This window comes from Polyodon spathula, chromosome 9 (assembly GCF_017654505.1).
Source record: "Polyodon spathula isolate WHYD16114869_AA chromosome 9, ASM1765450v1, whole genome shotgun sequence".
Lineage (NCBI taxonomy): Eukaryota > Metazoa > Chordata > Actinopteri > Acipenseriformes > Polyodontidae > Polyodon > Polyodon spathula.
The window spans coordinates 47963356-47983483 of NC_054542.1; the positions used below are offsets into that span (position 1 = coordinate 47963356).

Genomic DNA, 20128 nt, shown 5'->3' on the forward strand with positions numbered 1-20128 from the left:
AGTCATAAATTGATACCTGACAGGTAGATTGCTTTGTCAACCATGAACTCCTCAGTAAAGCGAATATGGCAGAAGTTCTTTTTGCTTTTCCTGATGGCAGTGATTTCCCCACACTGGTCGAATACTTCTCGAATGATCTCCTCCGTGGCATTCTCTGGCAGTCCTCCAACAAACACGGTTTTGCATCCCGGAGGTCTTTCCCTTGTTGACGGTGGTGGCAGATCTAAACAGTGCAAGAAGAATCTCATGAAGCTGCAGTTGTTCTTTCTGCATGTCCTGGTAATTGGCTTTGCGTTTATTACATAACTCAGACAAACTGTGAAACTGACAAAATACAAGCTTTAGTTTGCAATACTAATATTGTTCTGTCACACAAGCTTTTGAGTGGTCTGTTCATTCAGGGAGAGGATGGCATAGGTAGAGTGAGGGAGCTGCCACAGGTGCAGCATCCTGTCAGGAGTAGCTGTCGCTCTTTCACTACAAACGATGTCAGAGTTCAGTCAGACCACTCTGTGCAATTATGAGCAAAGTCAACAATGTTTTATGCATCCTCTCAATCTCTGTGATGCTTTGGAATACTTGCATAAAAGCAGCTATAGAAATGAACAATCATGTTTGCATGTTGTAACTTGCAAGGGTTCCCCCATGTTATGTAGGTAAGGGGTTCGGTTCCTGTGGGTGCTGGTGAATGTGGAAGAAAGCTTGCGTGAGGTACTAGCTTGTGCACCTGCAGATGTGCAGACTCAGCTGTGGTTAGAGTGCAATTGGCTGTGGAGCCAACCGTTTGTATCCAGCACTCTTTTCAATGCTGCTTATGCGTTATTGTAGGTATGTCATTAGGGCATTGTAACAGGGAGAGATCTGTGCTGACTCTGCTGGCGCGTTCACAAGGCTGCAGGAAGAGGGCGACAGTCATCCAACAACCGCCTTTGAGTCATGGCAGTGACACAGGAAGGTGGGAAAGTGGGTGTGTGGACTTTCCCCCTCTCTGAATGGCTGAGAGGCGCGTCTTGGGAGATTGTTAGCCCTATAAATTAATGCTCTGTTGTTTCCTCATCTGCCCTTTTAAACGTGCAGAGTGCGCGGAAACGCTGGTCCACGACCGAACGGAATGGAGGTTCAGAGCGAGACAGTGAGGGAGGGGAACCCTTGTGCAGATTCCTGAATAAGGACAGCTGAGCAGGCTAAGTAGCCAGCAGCGTAGGACAGTGATCCGGGTCGCACGGGCAGCGGCGACCGGGATATTGCTGCAAAGTGCAGCACTTTTTCTTTGTAGTTTTGTTACTGTTTTATTTTTCCTGTTTCTTTGTGCCTTTGATTTTTGCAGTATTGTTTTGAAGCACCTGCGAGTGCACCTGGACTGTTTACCATTGCTTGGTATTCCCGTGGTTCTGTTTACCATAGTTGGTAAGCAGACCACGGACCAACAGCGCCCTCTGCGGGCTAAAGAAACCCAACGCATTGTTTTCAATATTGTTTTCAATATCACCTGTCTGTCTCCTGGTCAGTGAATTACCCATACCCCTTCCACAGGCATAAAATATACTTTTTTCTTATAATATTATAATAAGATTTCCATGCATCAGAATGCACACTCTGTACTGTAGTTTATGTATCACCTGGGGACCAGATTTTCAAGGGCACGCAGGCTGGCTTATCTAAAAGCCACTTTTGGGGCAATTTTAAAATATAGTAGAAACACACACACACACACACACACACACACACACACACACACACACATATATATATACTGTATATTGTGCAAGTAATGAAATGAAAGTTTGTGAAACGACTCAAAATAATAAAAGCTGAAACATAAATTAACAGTACAGACCTAGGAAAATACACTTCTTCAAACAATGAAGGGGCATTCAGATATGTATTAAACACTGTAAATCCCTAAATCCGGTATTGGAATTATTCCTAACACCCTTTTGGAATCATCACAAATATTCTGGGGATGTATAAGGCTTCATTGTTTGGAGCTATGTTGTTTGTGGGTTGAAGCTGAGCTCAGCCCAGTTTCAGTTCCAGCGCTGAAGCTTAGCATGGCTAGGAAGATGGGCACTATGGAGCAGCAAACAGAAGAACACATCAGTATTACAGCATGGTACCTAGTAAGAAAAAAACAAATCCTGCTGTCTTCTCTTCTGTTACATTCACTTCAATCAGCAGTTGCACTCATATCTTCAACAGCTTGGCTTGGAAGCTTTCTGAGTGAGCAATTCATGACAGCCTAGTTTTAATCTTATTCAATTTTGAAAAACAAAATATTCTCTTAAATATAAGGACTGGACAGAAACAAATGAAAACACCAGCCAGCACATATACTCAAACACCTACATAAATGAAACACTAGCCACCACACACTCAAACACATACATAAATGAAACACCAGCCAGCACACACTCAAACACATACATAAATGAAACACCAGCCAGCACACACTCAAACACATACATAAATGGCTCCTTGTTGCAAATCAATTAAAGTCACAGTGGTCAAGACAGCACATCTGACCATTTTGTTTGAGGGCCAATAGAGAGGTTACATCTGTAGTATCCAGTGAAGAGCTTTGCTGCAGTATATAACAAGCTGTTTGAAACACCCATAACCACACCCCTCTCCAATATCTCCAATCTACTGGATGCTTACTTGGGTTCTGAGGGAAGAGTGTGCAGCTTTTGCAGTGAATTATTTCTTTGACGATCGGTAGCTCTAAAGGTACTGGTGGAGGAGGCACCAAGCTCGTTCTAGCCATCATAGGGTTAATTGGGGTGATGCCGGTCATTATTCCCAGACCAGGATCAAACCCTGGTAAGCAGACTGAGTCTGGAAGGATATAAACAAATATTACTGTGAAGACAGATCAGGACAGGTACAAGACAACTGTTCATCCAGAAAATTACAAGAATTGTAAGATATGTTGCAAAACTAAAATAAACAAGTTAAATATTTATTATAGTGTACAGAAATGCACAGAGCCTAACAGGTCATTGTTCCCTGTCACTTGTAAAATCCATCAGTTAAACCTCTATTTATTCTTTATGAATAATGATTGAACGGTTCCAGGCTCCAGGCTGGAATGAGACTCCCCTATCTTACTATGGAATTTCAGAAATGTGACATACAAAAAAACTGAAAGAAAAGTGTCCCAACAAATTCAGCTGCCAAAACAGCCATTGAAGGCTAGCAGTGTGTGTACTGTAGCAAGAAGTTGCCACACGTCTTATTTTCTATAAGAATGTGTATCGGAGCGATAGCCCAACCTTCAGCACTTTGCTGGACTTGAGTGTTGCCTTCGTCTGCCAAAACTCCCACTGCTGTGCTATGCTTTTCTGCTCATTTTTCCTAAAGAAATCTGATACATAGGAAACCCCAAAGTGTTTCTGCTTGAAGCAGCTGAATATACTCATCTTTCGAGGTGATGTGTCATCAATCAAAAATTCTAAAAATATTCTTATAGTTCACATGAAACTGAAGCTCTATATGCAATGTGTATTCCAAATGGAATCATTCTTCTTGCATGGTGGACATCATTAAGTATAAAAATGTTTTTTTTTATTTAAACCCTGTTGGCCTCTCTCTCTCTCTCTCTCTCTCTCTCTCTCTCTCTCTCTCTCTCTCTCTCTCTCTCTCTCTCTCTCTCTCTCTCTCTCTCACTCTCTCTCTCTCTCTCTCTCACTCTCTCTCTCTCTCTCTCTCTCTCACTCTCTCTCTCTCTCTCTCTCTCTCTCTCTCACTCACTCTCTCTCTCTCTCTCTCACTCTAAGAATATAAGACTATATATAATATATATAATACTATAAGAATTCCTGTTTTAACATCTTTATTTATTGCTCAGGACCATATAGTTTAAGAGTCCTTGGGTTACGTAGCATCCTTATAATAAAATAGATTACTTTTCATTAAAACACATGTAAATTAGATAACACTGCACTAATTATATGCAGGCACTTTCAATTAATTTCTGTTCGAGTTGTACATGTTTTCACATATTTAAAAGTTTCATACCTGTATATTTAAACACAATTACTTCTGACCAGCATTTCTTCCTCCCATTCGGTCCCTTGTAATTTGCCTCCTTTATTATTACATATTACTACCACTTCATGTATCCCCACCAAGCCTACTTCATCCTCAGCCTCATAAAATATACTGGTACACACTCTTACAACAGGTCATACATAAAAAAGCACTCCGATTTTATCAGCATCGTTTAGGGTGTTTAAAATACAACCAATCGTATTACATGACCTAAGAAATATAGATTCTAAATTCCCCATGGACCTTCAAAGGAAAAATATTGATGGGCTCTGCAAATATAAGTCTAAATAATAATCTGTAGAGGTGATATAAACAATATACAATATCATACGGTTATTAAGAATATTACTATAATATGAAATGAAGCTTTCTGATGATAATTACTCATTATAACCCTACTGTAAACTGTTCTTGTTAATAATCAGTAATAACACATTTACAGGAACTCATAAACAAGTGTGTTATCATATACTTCCCTCACACATTTTCGAGCTCATGAATCGGGAGAGGGCTATTAACTATCATTACAATTATAATTATTGTAACATTATGGTATTACCGTAACCCTGGTTTCCTGAAAGAGAATGACAACCATTACCGAATGGGAAGAGCCTCTCTGACCGCCAATCACTGAGCATATATAAAAAAGCTGCCCTATTAATTATTGTAACTGCAATTAGTGAATGTTTAGACCAGCTTTCTAAGACAGGACACAAAAGATGGTTGTGAAAGTATCAGCTTGACTCTCAATGCTCACATGCTCACAAGCCCTCCACAAGTCTGGATCTGAAATCTTTTACACTCTCACTCAGCTGCATCTGCACACAGGCTCTGCAGGGAGAGTTCGATTCAGTAAAATGATACTGTTTAAATCCACCCGCACCACAGCTTTAGATGAAACAAGCTGCTACTGATGATTAATGATGTTTTAGAAATTGTTGGATGGTATTTATCTAGTCTAGAGAGGATCAGATCAAATAAGTTACATTTTTGAATTGTACAATGATGAACAGAAGAAGTTTCCTCTGAGACAAAACAGATGTTAAGACTTAAATGTGTCGTCGTTCTTATTCATGTTCTCATTTTTCTATTTTGTCATCTGTAAATACTAGTCTACACCCACAAAAGAGTAATATCTCGATATTGGATGCCAGACACTTTAGAATGTTGTATTATTTGACAACCATTGTGCTTCACTCTGTAACAATTTCAGACCTTTGACAATAAAGGCACTGAGCAATGTGTCTGAATGCACCTTCTCATGTACAGTATCATAAACCTGCTCACCAGAAAGTGCCTACAAGGAGCTTCTGGAGTCATTATTGAAATGTATATCATGCAAGGCACACATCCCTAATATACAATTCAAATGAGTGGGAGTACCTTCCTGACAATGAGAGGATGGCATTTACAAGCGGCATGCATATGCATGGCTGGGAAGCGCTATTCCTGAATGTTAATCTGTACACTAATTTGGCAGAATCCAGTGAGGGTTTACTGCAAGCACTGCATTATTCTTCACTAAGTACAGAGAGGTTCATGCATATCACAGCACAAGACTTCAGAACAGCTGTATTTGCAAACTGAGTGCATTACTAACGTCAGACATGCTTTTAAGATGCTATTAGGCCTCATATACTTCAGAAGAGAACAAAAGCAGCACATAATTACCCTCTAAACATCTCTAGCAGGATATTAATTCACAGACAGATTTATCAACACCTGTACAGGTTGTGGCCACTTTATCGGGACACCTCGGGAGAAGGAAAAATATCCTGAATAAGCGGGACATAATCTATCCATGCAGCGTGTTTAATGATGCATCTGGGAGGACGAGAAACACGTTGCAATTCTCAACCCTCGAGGTGAGGAAAGTAGTTATTAATATCTCAGCGTCTGCCTCAGACTAGCAACATTTCTCACAAATCTAAAGCTGATGGAACATGAAGACACTTTTTCTGGAACATTGACTTGAAACCTGCTTCCAGGAGACTTAGTTTCAGGCAGCTTTGCTGTATCAATCCCCAATTCTCCCCTGGTGTGCCATGCAGTGGCCAATAGAGTAGTATGGTTACAGTGCTTCTAAGTTTCTGGCATTAGAGGCAGGGAGGATGAAAGAAAGGTTTTGACTGAATAACATTTCTGACAGTTAAAATACACCCATGTCTTAAGAACTTAAGCAAGTCAGAGAGGCAGCTCAGAGGCAGTTCAGAGATAGCTCAGAGACATCCAGTCCATTCACTTTCTTCAGGCTTCTGTGACATCTCTTTAAAAAAAAAAAAAACAGTACTGTCTCTGTAACAATCTTCCACACTTTGGCATATCATTTTAGAAGTTTCTTTGAGTCTTATTGCATTGACTGTTTATAGTGCCTATGTTTATATGGATGAAATGCTTATGGCATTGTGTATGTAACACAAGAGAGCCAAAGGTGCTGCAAAGGGTTGATATGAGAAAACAGTGAAATACTATCAGGGCAGGGTCCACTACACAAGCTATCATACACTTTCCAGATTTCAAGTGGAAAATGAATTACCTGAAAGTAGGTGCTGTCCAGTGAGCCCCATAGGGCCGATTCCAAGGTTGTTCATAGCAGTGGCCCAAGCTGTGGGGTCGGCTACAGACATGCTGATGTGAGCTGGGTCCACAGCTTCACTCCTCAACCCATCTGCTGCTGTTAAAACAAAACAACAGTGCAGGGATAACGGCTGTTCCCAAGGAGAAGCATTAGTCAGGCAGCACGCTATAACTAATGCATCCTCGTGGGGTTTATTACTTCACTGGTAGTGGAAAATGACAAAACTCCTAATTTCCCTTCTGTTCAAAAATCTCCACAGGGTTTACATGTATTTAATATGACAATTTCTATCAGACACAATGGTGAGATGTAGTGCTACTGAACTTGACTTAATGAGTGTGGCCTGAATGTAAATCATAAATAACCACACAAAATTTTTATCTGACAGCTGCTGAGGTTCATTAAAAACAATTATCTCTCTTAAGCCAGGCTTCGAGTGAACAGAAAACAACTCAGCCATCAGCACTAGTGCTGCTACGATACTCATTTCTCTGCTTGGGTAATGAGCTACTGAAACAAATTCTCAGGGTATCTCTGCAGCTGGTCTTCCCTCTTCCAGGAGGCACTATAATAAATTCTTATCTTTCAAACTGTATGCAGCTCTCAACCACAGTTCTTAGCATTCTCAAATATCTTTTCCACAGATCTTCTTTCCTCTTTTTTCTACAGTTCTTTGTGGAGATGCTCATCACTGGAGATACAGACTTCAAGGGAGGGCTTTTGAAAACAAATGTCAACTGTGAATTCCATTACCCTCAACGAGAACCCAAACCAAACAGAACCCAGTAAGAGAACCTGTGTGTGCGGTTATGATTTCAGAAACATGTCGCAACCCTTTAGGTAATTCCACCCCGCTAGAAGAAGCTGACATGAGAAAACCAGGGCCCAGCTCTGTTTTTATGAGTGGAATGCAGCAATATTGCTAACAGCATCATTCGTTGTGTGTGTTCCTGTGTCATCCTAGTGGGAGGCTATTTTTATATTTCCTATCTGCAAGTGTTACTTGTAGCTGATTACATTACAGAGCTCGATTTTATCATCTGGTAACAGCCAAGGGCATTACATTTGACACCTTTGTCATTGGGTTTTATTTCCAATGGAATTTATTCTATTGGTTTGCAGAATAAGGTAATGCCCTTGAGAAGTCTTTTATCATGCCTCAAGGACCTTTTGTCAGTAGAAGATAGTAATATTCTTCACTCTGTATTGCTTTAATTGAAGACCACATTCATATCTTATGATTTGGACAGCAGTTTAATACTTGCTTCTGCAATTTTGTGCCTGCCTTACAATCGCCAGTTTAAAATATTAAGATTGAATGTGTCAATCGTAGTTCTGTCATAACTAATCGATTCATTCAACCACACTCGTATACATTTTGCGCCATATATTACATATAATATATAATTTAATTTTCTAATCTGAAGTACAAAGCACAAAATATGAGATATAGTACTTCTTGCTGGATTACTATAAACTGTGCTGTACAGGAATCAGAGAAGGACAATTCAGTAAACCCTGGGACTAAATGGCATGAGCAGTGAGAGCCTGTTCAAATAATACAGATCTTCAGTTTAGAAACATATGGGTTAAATTAATTCCTAATTGGTATTATCTAGCCCAAATTACTGTTCAAAATGATCACAAGAATACACAACTGGAAGTAAAATATGTTCAAAGGGTAACAGACAACAACAAATGTGAGGTAAACATTAGTTTAGCTTGTAAAACTGTAACAAAATGGTAAAAGAGCATCACAATTTAAAGTTGGCATCATGACTCTCTCTGGCTATTCCATATACACGGACTGCTTTTCTGGACACATTATTGTCTTGGGAGCGGAGTGGGGGCAGTGGTGGTTAACTTGTTTCTATGGTGATCATTGTCGTGTAGGCAACACATGAAGGAGATGTATTTATGTATTAATTCTGGTTAAAAAATACTATTATTAATTGCTCCTTCAAACACTACAAAGGTTTCTGTTGGGGTTTTGTCGAACGAAAATGTGAAGATTTTATATTTCAATCAATATTCCCAGGCGCCTTTCCCACACTGGCACCAAGCTTATTGAATTGAAGTGTATTGTGTGTGACCATTCCTCTACAAGGGTTTAGCAAGCAAGTCTACCATGCACTACCTTTAAAACAGACTTAAAAAATGACACACTGTTGTGTATTTGTGCACACACTGTAGATTTACTAGTGTGTGGGTATGACCCTCCCGTGTCCCAGAACATCGGGTTTACAGTTTAATAATGTTTACAAGAGTTAAAAAAGCATCAAAAAACAATAGAGAAGTGCAATGAGAGCAACCTGCCTGTGCTGTAACAACACTACAATGATGACTCTGAATGGATTTCATTGTAAAGAAACAGTACAATTAAACTGCAATGTAACACAGCTATTATTATTATTATTATTATTATTATTATTATTATTATTATTATTATTATTATTATTATTATTGTGAAAACAGTACTTTAATTCCCAAGAGACCTTGTTTCCAGTGGACTCCTTCTCCGTTTCAATAGGATACAGCTGGATGTATTTAAAATAGCAAGAGGGTCATTGGTCTCTTATAAAGATAACATGTCTCCAAGCCTTATCGCACCTTCGGTCACATTTTATTTAAATTTAGTTTTTAGAAATTTTAGTTTTATGGAGTTCTATGAGAAGTTGCCTTTCCAAACCTTTGAAAACATTCTCCATTATAAAATAGATACACAGATAAGAAACTTAACCTGGTACAATTATACACGCAGTTACTGAGGGGTATAGACTGAAGTACACAAAGTTAAAAAAAAAAAAAAACTTACATACTGTATATTGCACTGATATACAACAAGTTCAAACTCAAGATAAGCAAAATAAATAAATAAAAACCACTGGATCTGCATTGCTTTGTTTATAACAGACACATTCCAATACCACTGATATAATCCTAAGCAATATACAGTACTGTAAAAAAAAATAAAAAATAAGGCTAACAGCTATAACATAATATTTATAATTACCCCCAGCCATGGCAGGGTCGTAGGATTCCTGGTTTTGCTTCCCACTGCTTTCATCAGAGCGCTTCCTCCCTGTGTTACTGTTGCAGATAGGGACCCATTGCTGCACACTGAGCTCTGCAATTTAAAATACAAACTCAGTTCTACTGTGCGCTCTGCAGTAAATCAACACAAAACAAACAAAAAAAAGACATGTCCCAAAAGCATCAGCTGACTCAGACTGCTAGTAATAATAAGAATGGGACAGACAGAGAGAAAGCCTGCCTGAGTCTGGAAATCAGTGTGACAGTGCTGCAGCTACACAAGGACATCTGTGCCTCTACAGACAGTTTATCACACTCTGCCACCAAACTCTGAGCAAATGAGATGTATCTGACCTGCTTGCTTGCATACTGAGTAACGAATGCCATTTCATTAGATGTCATGTCAGACAGTGCCTCACCTCCAGCAGGAACAGCCTCGGCCCCTCATTCTGTATTTGTACCAACACAGTTCACTGCACACCCTCCTTACTGCAAGAGTTCATGTCTCTTCTAAACCTACCCACACTTTTAACTGATATTCCACTAGACTTGGGCGATGTCTGGTCAGTTAGGGGGAGGTTGTAGACAGCTGTATTTTGTCTATTTAGAAGGACAATTGCTTTTCTGTCGCCCAGCTTGATGTTGCTAATTTATTGGATAGTCATCGTTGCTTGGGTTGGTCAGCTGGTCAGTTCCCAAAATCTAATTTCAGATATTGTAGTAAATCTGACCTTTTCTGTGCTAAAGAATGTATACAAATAAATAAATAAACAGGGATACATCACTAATAAAAATATACAGAGCAATAGAGAACAAAATTGTATTCTTGGGGACAGCCCAGCTGAGAGGAAAATATCAAAACACGAAGCCAATTAAAAACGCATGGGCTTCAGACAGATACAGTGGGTACACCATTTAAGAGCCGCTGGCCCGACCATCGACAGTTTGTGCAGCAATTTATCACAATTAGCAGTGTCAGCTTTTGACAGATCCCTCAACATTACAACCAGGCAGGATACAAGCTTCCAAGCCAGCATGACGCGGTATCATTTACTAATTGGGATTGAGCGACAGCAGTGGAATGAGATTGTTTGCAACATTTTATGTAAAAATAAAATTGAGCATACACTCACATTTCAAGCATAGCAGGGCAACCTGCAGTTCACAGTACACAATTTATCACCCATTTTAATAAGGGGTTTGACATTCAACACTTGTTGAGTGAGACACGGAACCAGCAGAGCTTAGACTGCGGATGCAACCATTTACAAAGAAAAACAACAAGATTCTGTCCTGTCTTTGCAGCCTGGTAACCTGTTGGGATAAAACTGGTTTGCAAATCTCTGAGGAAGCTGCTGGAGAATTTCAAATCTTCAAAATGCAAGTAATTTACAACAAGACCTGTATCATGTGCCTGTGAAAGGGCTGTGGTCTTTTCCAAGGGACCCTTCCTTGATATAAATCTGCAGTTTACACCTGGGCCCTTTAATATAACCCCTGTCTTGGTCCTAGGATCACATTGCATTTGCCTGCCAGGTTTTTGTTTCCAGAGCAGCCTTACAAAGTGGCTGCATTTATAAGTCACATTGTATATACATTCCTGTTTTGGTTCTCATGCTTCTCAGAGTCATTATTTATGTGTGAATGGCTGGAAACATTACAAGCTGATTATGTTATGAGGGTTAGAGCAGGTTTCACGAATAAGACCTCCAAACTCAAATTCACAGGAGTGTGAATAATTCCTGATAACCTTCTGAAAAAGGTGAATCCCAAACACAGCCACTGGCAATGATAAATAGTCGTACCAACGCACATGTACGCACTTCAATTAGTTAGAATTCCTGTGATCTCTGGAAAGTGTAATGACAGCAGAACCAAGTGGTAAATTAGCTTTAGGTAAACAGAAACAGACATCAACCTGTGTAAACCAGCAGAAAAAAACACCCAACACTTCAGTCGGAAAGGGTCATGACTACAATATTAGTTACTCTTTAAACAAAATTGCTTCTAATAATGAATGTGGCAAAGAGTCATTAAACATGCATTCAGTCATGTAGAAAAAGCTAATGACTTGAGAAAATAAAAGGTGGGCAGACCTTAGAATTACAGGATCACAACCACCAGCCTATCATAGATACAATTCCTTATTTTATTACAAAGCTTGCTGAACCACATAATAGATTCCTGAGCTACAGTTTATATAATGCTGCTTTGATGTGCCATTACTATACAATTACCTGCAACTGACTACCAGGCTATAGGATCAAAGTGGTATTTGTTTTCTTTCAACTACAAATACCGTAAAATTAAGTAAACAGAGTGATTACCATTGGCAACAAGACTTTTAATGGTTTCAACAGTACAAATACTGTAATCATACACACAACAGCGCACTTTGTCTGCACTAGATAAGCCTTTCTTTAAGCAGCAGCAACCTGTTTATGCACGTTTTTTAAAAGTCTGACTGAATTGTTTTTGTTTTCTGTCAGTGTAGGCAGTGATTTAATAAAAGACACAATGAATGTAATGCTTCAGGGTGTGACAGATCAGATACTGAACAGCATGGCTTAACCCAACTACACCGTGTAACAATTTTGTTTTTTTTCCTTTTTTTGTTCCTGGGTAGTAAGTGTTATTTCCTAATTGCTTATGCCTCAAAAGTATAGAAAATGGCTATTATTCCCCACAAACTTCCCCACAAAATTTAGAAGTGAGTAGTTTTTTCGAGATTTACGATTATACTGTAAATTTACAGTATAATCGTAAATCTCGAAAAAACTACTCACTTCTAAATTTTGTGGGGAAGTTTGTGGGGAATAATAGCCATTTTCTATACTTTTGAGGCATAAGCAATTAGGAAATAACACTTACTACCCAGGAACAAAAATTATGTTAGATAGTGTTATCTGCAGTGCTGTACAATCCCAAACAAGTTTGATGATATGCACCAATGAAACAGTGAGATCTTGTGCTCTTTGTAAACCTACAACTGCATTATTGACAATTCACAGCCTGGTATGTCAGCTCCAGAAGACTCCCACATGTGCAGAGAATGAAAGCGAATGTAATAGCTGCAGGTAAAAAACCAGAACAAAAAACAAGCCTGTGCTTCATATTTAAAAACAACACTAGAGCTGACCATCATGCTCCTCCTGTGATATTAGTTGTCTGCATGGGTATATTGTACATTTTGGAGCCATTACAGTAGTCTCTGACCCAAGATTAATTATTTAAATACCCCTAACCTGCAGCTGTCAGACATTAGCCTTTCATCAGATCTCAGTATTATGTGTGAAATTGTTTGGGTCCATTTCATTCTTCATTAAAGGCATCCTACAGCTGTGGCCAGATTGTTTGCACCCCTATAGAATTAACACATTTTGCACCATAAAGTCGAATGAAACCTGCTGAATAATGTTACGTTAACATATTGAAAAACATACCGCTTTGCAGTTTTCCATACTACTATTATGGCATCCGGTAGACTTTTGTGGCATCATTTTGTAGTTTCTTTGATTTCATGATGTTAAATAAAAGATGTAAATTATTTTCATATCGTTTTTTTTTATTTTTATTACATCTCAACCCTGATATTCTAGGTGATGCTAAACTTTTGGCCACAACTGTAGACTAAACCTGGATCATTCCGTTGAGTCCCCTTCAACAGTAAAATGCAGGCACTGTAACTAAATCAGGAAATCAGACCCCATAACTAAAATAAGCCTAAGAAAACTCATAGCTACTACAGTGCTCTGCCCATACCCCCCATACCCTATAACCCCTAATCACTTCTGATTGACAGACCAGATATAGCAGCAACCCAATAAGATCAACCTCCAGAAACAGCCACAGTTGTTACTTACTGCTTTGAAAACAATGTGCCAAGGCAGCTTCTCACAGATCTGCTCTAATTCTCATGGCGTAAGCCTACAGCCATGACTTCTAAGGAACCCACCCTTCTTTGCCACTGTTCACAAGGAACAAAGATTGCTTGCAGCCTGTTCAATCACAGTAAATGCATCACCTCCTAGACTGTAAGTAAACTAATCTTTACACAAAACAAAAATTGATTGATTATTTGTACAAGCGACCTTTAACCTGTCAGTCAATATGATAACGTAAACAGCATTTTCAATAAACACCTTTAAATCAGAAACAAATATGCATTTTATATATGTATTTATCTTGGTATTTTATTAAAAATCTTTCACAATGTTTTATATCTTCTAGTTGTAAAATCCTTCCAAGTTTCTTTTAGCATAGATTAAAATGAAATCTTGAATGTTGTGTGGTAGACTATTCCCAAAATACCCTAAAAGAAATCTGTTTTAATAATAATACATTACCTTGTGCAGCTCCTTCTACTTCAGGGTTTGAGTCGGTGAAACGACTGACTCGTACCATTTCTTCAATAAAGAGTTCACAGAAAGCTGTCCTGTTACAAAAGGTATTATGAGGTTTAAAGTTTTACTAAACCTGTATTTGTAACTAGCTCCTTACCCCTCACCTCCCTTCTCTAATATGTAAAGGAAATGAGCCATTAAAATTACAAGTGGCCACTCTGATCCTGCCCGATCTAGTCAGACACTGAGCAATGCACATACCAGAACACACACATCAATCACGCTTTCCATGCAAGCAAAAGATTTATTTGCAAGACTACCCAAGGCAACACTACAGGCTGAGAGAATAGTAGGAAATAAACAAAGAAAGGCAAAGCAAGGCTTTGCCTCCCTAATGAGATTCAGCTCACTGAGCTTGATTCTCCAATCTGCCCAATTTAGATCTACTAGGAACAGGATCTCTCGTGCACTGCATTGATCTGCAATCACAAAAAATAACACACATAATAAATATTTAATTGGTTCTATTCTGGTTACATATAAAATATAATATTGCACAATTTAGAGAAATGCAGCCTACTTTTCGATTACAGTTCAGACTCTGACCTGCAGTGTGAACCCTGAGCACGGTCCTATCCAACCGTGAAACAGTAGAAGCAAGAAACCAGTGGAAAAAAGAAGTGTAATCATAGTCTACCTTAGGTACATTCTTCAATATGGTCTGTCCATATGTCACTATACAAACTGTCTGCAGCTGCTTTTTCAATATACAGCAGTGCTGCACCTTTTGAGGCATGTACTATATATATGGCAAAATGGCAAAACCAATGGCAAAATATACGGTCTGTTTTTCACACATCAAAAAAGATTGCATATTTAGATTTTAAAAAAAAATTGGAGTGCTGAATGATTAGCTTTCACTTATGCCAAAAACCCATCTCAAGAATCTATTAAGCCAGACTGGAAATCAATTACATTAGACAGTATTACATCTTGCAGCACACACTATTAGAATGAAGTGGTCATTAAATACATGATTCTGTTACTTATCCACAGGGTTTAAACAATGATTAAAGTACAGCACAATAAGATCAGCTACTGTATTACTCTTCTATGCATTTCACATTCCATGCAAAACTATTTCCAGCTTCTGAGAGGAAAGCTGGGTTCCAGCCAATCCTACAAGCGCAGCAGCTGCAATTCCAGGCAATTATCCCGATTTGCAATCGACAGATTAATGAATACCTTCAGATACCTTGATACCATAAATTGTGAGCTACGCCTGTGTTTCTCCCTGTGTTTCCTTGAGAGACTGAAGAGACAGACTTGACTGCTTAGGAAAGACTGTATGTCATGACAATGATTGCCTTTGTGGTTTCTGATCTGATCGAGAAGGACCGGACTCCTAACACACAAAAAGCATTTGTCGTATCCACATGTCAGCCTGAGCATGAACTAAATTAAAAACAAATAACAGCTTCACTATCAGAATCAGAAGATAGCACATGTAGTGAGGTTTGGATTATAATTACTCATTTATATACAGCTTCTAAATGGCTGGTGAAAATCTTTTGGCCCATGCAAACAGTGAGGACTAAATGTTACCCTACAGTATGCCAACGAATTGAACCTGCCCCCTCGTGTGGAATCATTTGAAAATGTGCCCCCATTAGCAGTGTTTATAACCCTTAGGCTGACAATAGAAGTATATTCTGGGGTCTATGTTTTGGGGATTAAAGAGGGTAAAAAAGTGAACCCACTGGTGTATCTATGATGCTATTAGGATGTTTAAAAAAAAAACATGGTTCATATGTATCCTACAGAAACACCAATGCCTCTAAAGGGTTGCATTTTTACTTAAGGATTCACGGTAATTACTGGGAACATACTTGATTTACTGAAAGCCCTCTGAGGGAACTAATCTGCAGCTGAGCGAAAGGATTGTCCAGTTGTGAAATTTCATGCAAGGCCAGTTCAGATTACAGAAAACTCTGTTTGTTTTACTTTTAAAGTGTGGCTATTAAAACACCTCTGGGTATTCAATTAAAAGTGCCTATTATAATGGTAATTCAGATGTGGGATTATAATTAAAAGTGCCTATTATAATGGTAATTCAAATGTGGGATTATAATTAAAAGTGCCTATTATAATGGTCATTCAGATGTGGGATTATGTTCCCTGTTGGGAAATGAAAAAAAAAAAAAAGATCTCATGTAAAAACCACACAATTGAATCCATAAGTGTCTTACATAATGTAAAATGGCGCTGAAAATAATTGGGCTAGTTAGAATTGTTCTTGTACTTTACATTTCCTGTTAAGCCTAAGAACTTTTTCTTTATGGTTTTATGGACTATGGCATCCAATATCGTATACCCTGACCTACACAAAGCAATTTATTGCATGTTTTACCCCAATCAGAGCGCTTGTTTATTCCATATTTTATGGCATCCCTTAATAGATAATCCTAAAATGTATGCAGACTATTTTAACAAGCAAGCTGTCTCACAAGTGCAGTGGTTCCTCAGAAGGTATCAGCTTGTATTTGTTGTACTCCACAGCTGGTCCCACTACAGTATTATTGTATGCTGAACCAGCCTACTGTATGTTTAATGTCTTCACAAAACAGAAGGAAGAGCCACTCATCTGTTTCACCGCCGAGCTGTATTTGTGTAACCGAAATCTTATCTCCTGGCACAGATTAAATCAGAAAATATCTGTGACACTTTTAATGCCATCCTGCACCGCATTCTCTTTTCCATTAAACCATACGGTGCAGGTTGACAAGACCAATCAGGATGGGAAACTAATTATTATCTGTTCACAGCCTCAGGTACAATAATTGAAGAGTAAGCCTACGGACTCTCACCCTTACATCATCAAAACAACATTCCCCTGTTAATGAAGACAAATGTGTGCAATTGTTTCAAGTTATAACAACCACACATCTGTGTACAGAAGGAAGACCCTCTCCCTTTCCCTCTCTCTCTCTCTCTCTCTCTCTCTCCCTCTCTCTCTCTCTCTTGCTCTTTTTCTATATTTAGCAGAATGCATGATAAACAATTTAATTTGATTACATTCATTTGCTTTTAAACGATGTGTTTAACAAGAGGTAGGCGATTAAACTCAATGTACCTTAACTTCTGCAAATTTAACGTCAGTATAAATTAAAACTGCCACAGCAAATCTGAAACTCCATGCAATAATAATACAAGAGCTGCATCTTTGTGAATAGGGTCACAAAGAACCAGCTGGGGTCTCCTACAAGGAAAGGAAGGGGTTAATAACATGTGGAACGAGGCACAGATTGAAACAAGCGCAGGACCCCTTTGGTCTGGTTCATTTTAAAACATCGCTCTCTTAATTATATTTCGTCTCAGTTTACACATGGTACCGCTGTCATTCTTGTAATAAATGTGTTACAAACAATAAATCTGTAAAACATAATGTTCCGTAACTTGTTACTGACCACTATTGGCAAAATAGCTGTCATAGTGTAAGAAAACTATGCTAATTCATATGCAATGGTCTATGATTAAAAAGTTTAACAAAATACACTCTGACTAGCATGCTTAACGTGTGACAGATACTGTGGGGTTCTGAAGCAGATATAGCACATCCCTGTCACCTTTCCCCATAACCCTGGGGGGGGGGGGGGGGGGGGGTTATAATATATCAAAAGGTTTACAGCTGTACAGCCAGCAAAGAAAACTTTGGGCAATCACTGTTAAAAACACAAATATCAATGAAAAACATACCGTAGGGACTCTAGCATGAGGACAAATACCTTTAAAAAAAGACACAAACAGCTTTTCCAGGTGAAAGCTTTTTATTTTCCAGAGAAAAAACAACTCATTCTGTCTAGAGTAAGCAGACAAAGGATGTGTAGAGAATACACTGTGCACAGCATTATCTACAGAGAATACACTGTGCACAGCATTAACTACAGAGAAAAAAACTGTGCAGAACATTATCTACAGAGAATACACTATGCACAGTATCTACAGAGAATACACTGTGCACAGCATTATCTACAGAGAAAAAAAACGTGCAGAACATTATCTACAGAGAATACACAGTGCACAGTATCTACAGAGAATACACTGTGCACAGCATTATCTACAGAGAATACACTGTGCAGAACATTATCTAGAGAATACACTGTGCACAGCATTATCTACAGAGAATACACTGTGCACAGCATTATCTACAGAGAATACACTGTGCACAGCATTATCTAGAGAATACACTGTGCACAGCATTATCTACAGAGAATACACTGTGCACAACATTATCTACAGAGAATACACTGTGCACAGCATTATCTACAGAGAATACACTGTGCACAACATTATCTACAGAGAATACACTGTGCACAGTATCTACAGAGAATACACTGTGCATAGCATTATCTACAGAGAATACACTGTGCAGAACATTATCTAGAGAATACACTGTGCACAGCATTATCTACAGAGAATACACTGTGCACAGCATTATCTACAGAGAATACACTGTGCACAGCATTATCTACAGAGAATACACTGTGCAGAACATTATCTACAGAGAATACACTGTGCACAGCATTATCTACAGAGAATACACTGTGCACAGCATTATCTACAGAGAATACACTGTGCACAACATTATCTACAGAGAATTATCGTGCACAACATTATCTACAGAGAATACACTGTGCACAACATTATCTACAGAGAATACACTGTGCACAACATTATCTACAGAGAATACACTGTGCACAACATTATCTACAGAGAATACACTGTGCACAACATTATCTACAGAGAATACACTGTGCACAACATTATCTAGAGAATACACTGTGCACAACATTATCTACAGAGAATACACTGTGCACAGCATTATCTACAGAGAATACACTGTGCACAACATTATCTACAGAGAATACACTGTGCACAGCATTATCTACAGAGAATACACTGTGCACAACATTATCTACAGAGAATACACTGTGCACAACATTATCTACAGAGAATACACTGTGCACAGCATTATCTACAGAGAATACACTGTGCACAGCATTATCTACAGAGAATACACTGTGCACAACATTATCTACAGAGAATACACTGTGCACAACATTATCTACAGAGAATACACTGTGCACAGCATTATCTACAGAGAATACACTGTGCACAGCATTATCTACAGAGAATACACTGTGCACAACATTATCTACAGAGAATACACTGTGCAGAACATTATCTACAGAGAATACACTGTGCACAACATTATCTACAGAGAATACACTGTGCACAACATTATCTACAGAGAATACACTGTGCAGAACATTATATGCAGAGAATACACTGTGCACAGCATTATCTACAGAGAATACACTGTGCACAGCATTATCTACAGAGAATACACTGTGCACAACATTATCTACAGAGAATACACTGTGCACAACATTATCTACAGAGAATACACTGTGCAGAACATTATCTACAGAGAATACACTGTGCACAGCATTATCTACAGAGAATACACTGTGCACAGCATTATCTACAGAGAATACACTGTGCACAGCATTATCTACAGAGAATACACTGTGCACAACATTATCTACAGAGAATACACTGTGCACAGCATTATCTACAGAGAATACACTGTGCACAACATTATCTACAGAGAATACACTGTGCACAGCATTATCTACAGAGAATACACTGTGCACAGCATTATCTACAGAGAATACACTGTGCACAGCATTATCTACAGAGAATACACTGTGCAGAACATTATCTACAGAGAATACACTGTGCACAGCATTATCTACAGAGAATACACTGTGCACAGCATTATCTACAGAGAATACACTGTGCACAGCATTATCTACAGAGAATACACTGTGCACAGCATTATCTACAGAGAATACACTGTGCACAGCATTATCTACAGAGAATACACTGTGCAGAATACATTATCTACAGAGAATACACTGTGCACAACAGTATCTACAGAGAATACACTGTGCACAGCATTATCTACAGAGAATACACTGTGCACAACATTATCTACAGAGAATACACTGTGCAGAACATTATCTACAGAGAATACACTGTGCACAGCATTATCTACAGA

At 38.6% G+C, this 20128-nt stretch overlaps 1 protein-coding gene across 5 annotated transcripts in view; it reads right to left on the reverse strand.

Annotated features, from left to right (window-relative positions):
- Positions 1–20128, reverse strand: part of enox1 (ecto-NOX disulfide-thiol exchanger 1) — a 64391-nt gene that overhangs the window by 18798 nt on the left and 25465 nt on the right. For 2 of the 5 annotated variants that reach the window (XM_041259822.1, XM_041259821.1), the window contains exons 2-5: positions 9642–9755; positions 6587–6724; positions 2659–2835; positions 17–223 (exon numbers count right to left, since the gene is read on the reverse strand). In XM_041259822.1, the coding sequence (XP_041115756.1) occupies positions 17–223; positions 2659–2835; positions 6587–6724; positions 9642–9651 (532 nt within the window). In that variant the 5' untranslated portion in view covers positions 9652–9755. The other 3 variants (XM_041259824.1, XM_041259823.1, XM_041259825.1) reach the window with 3 other exon arrangements.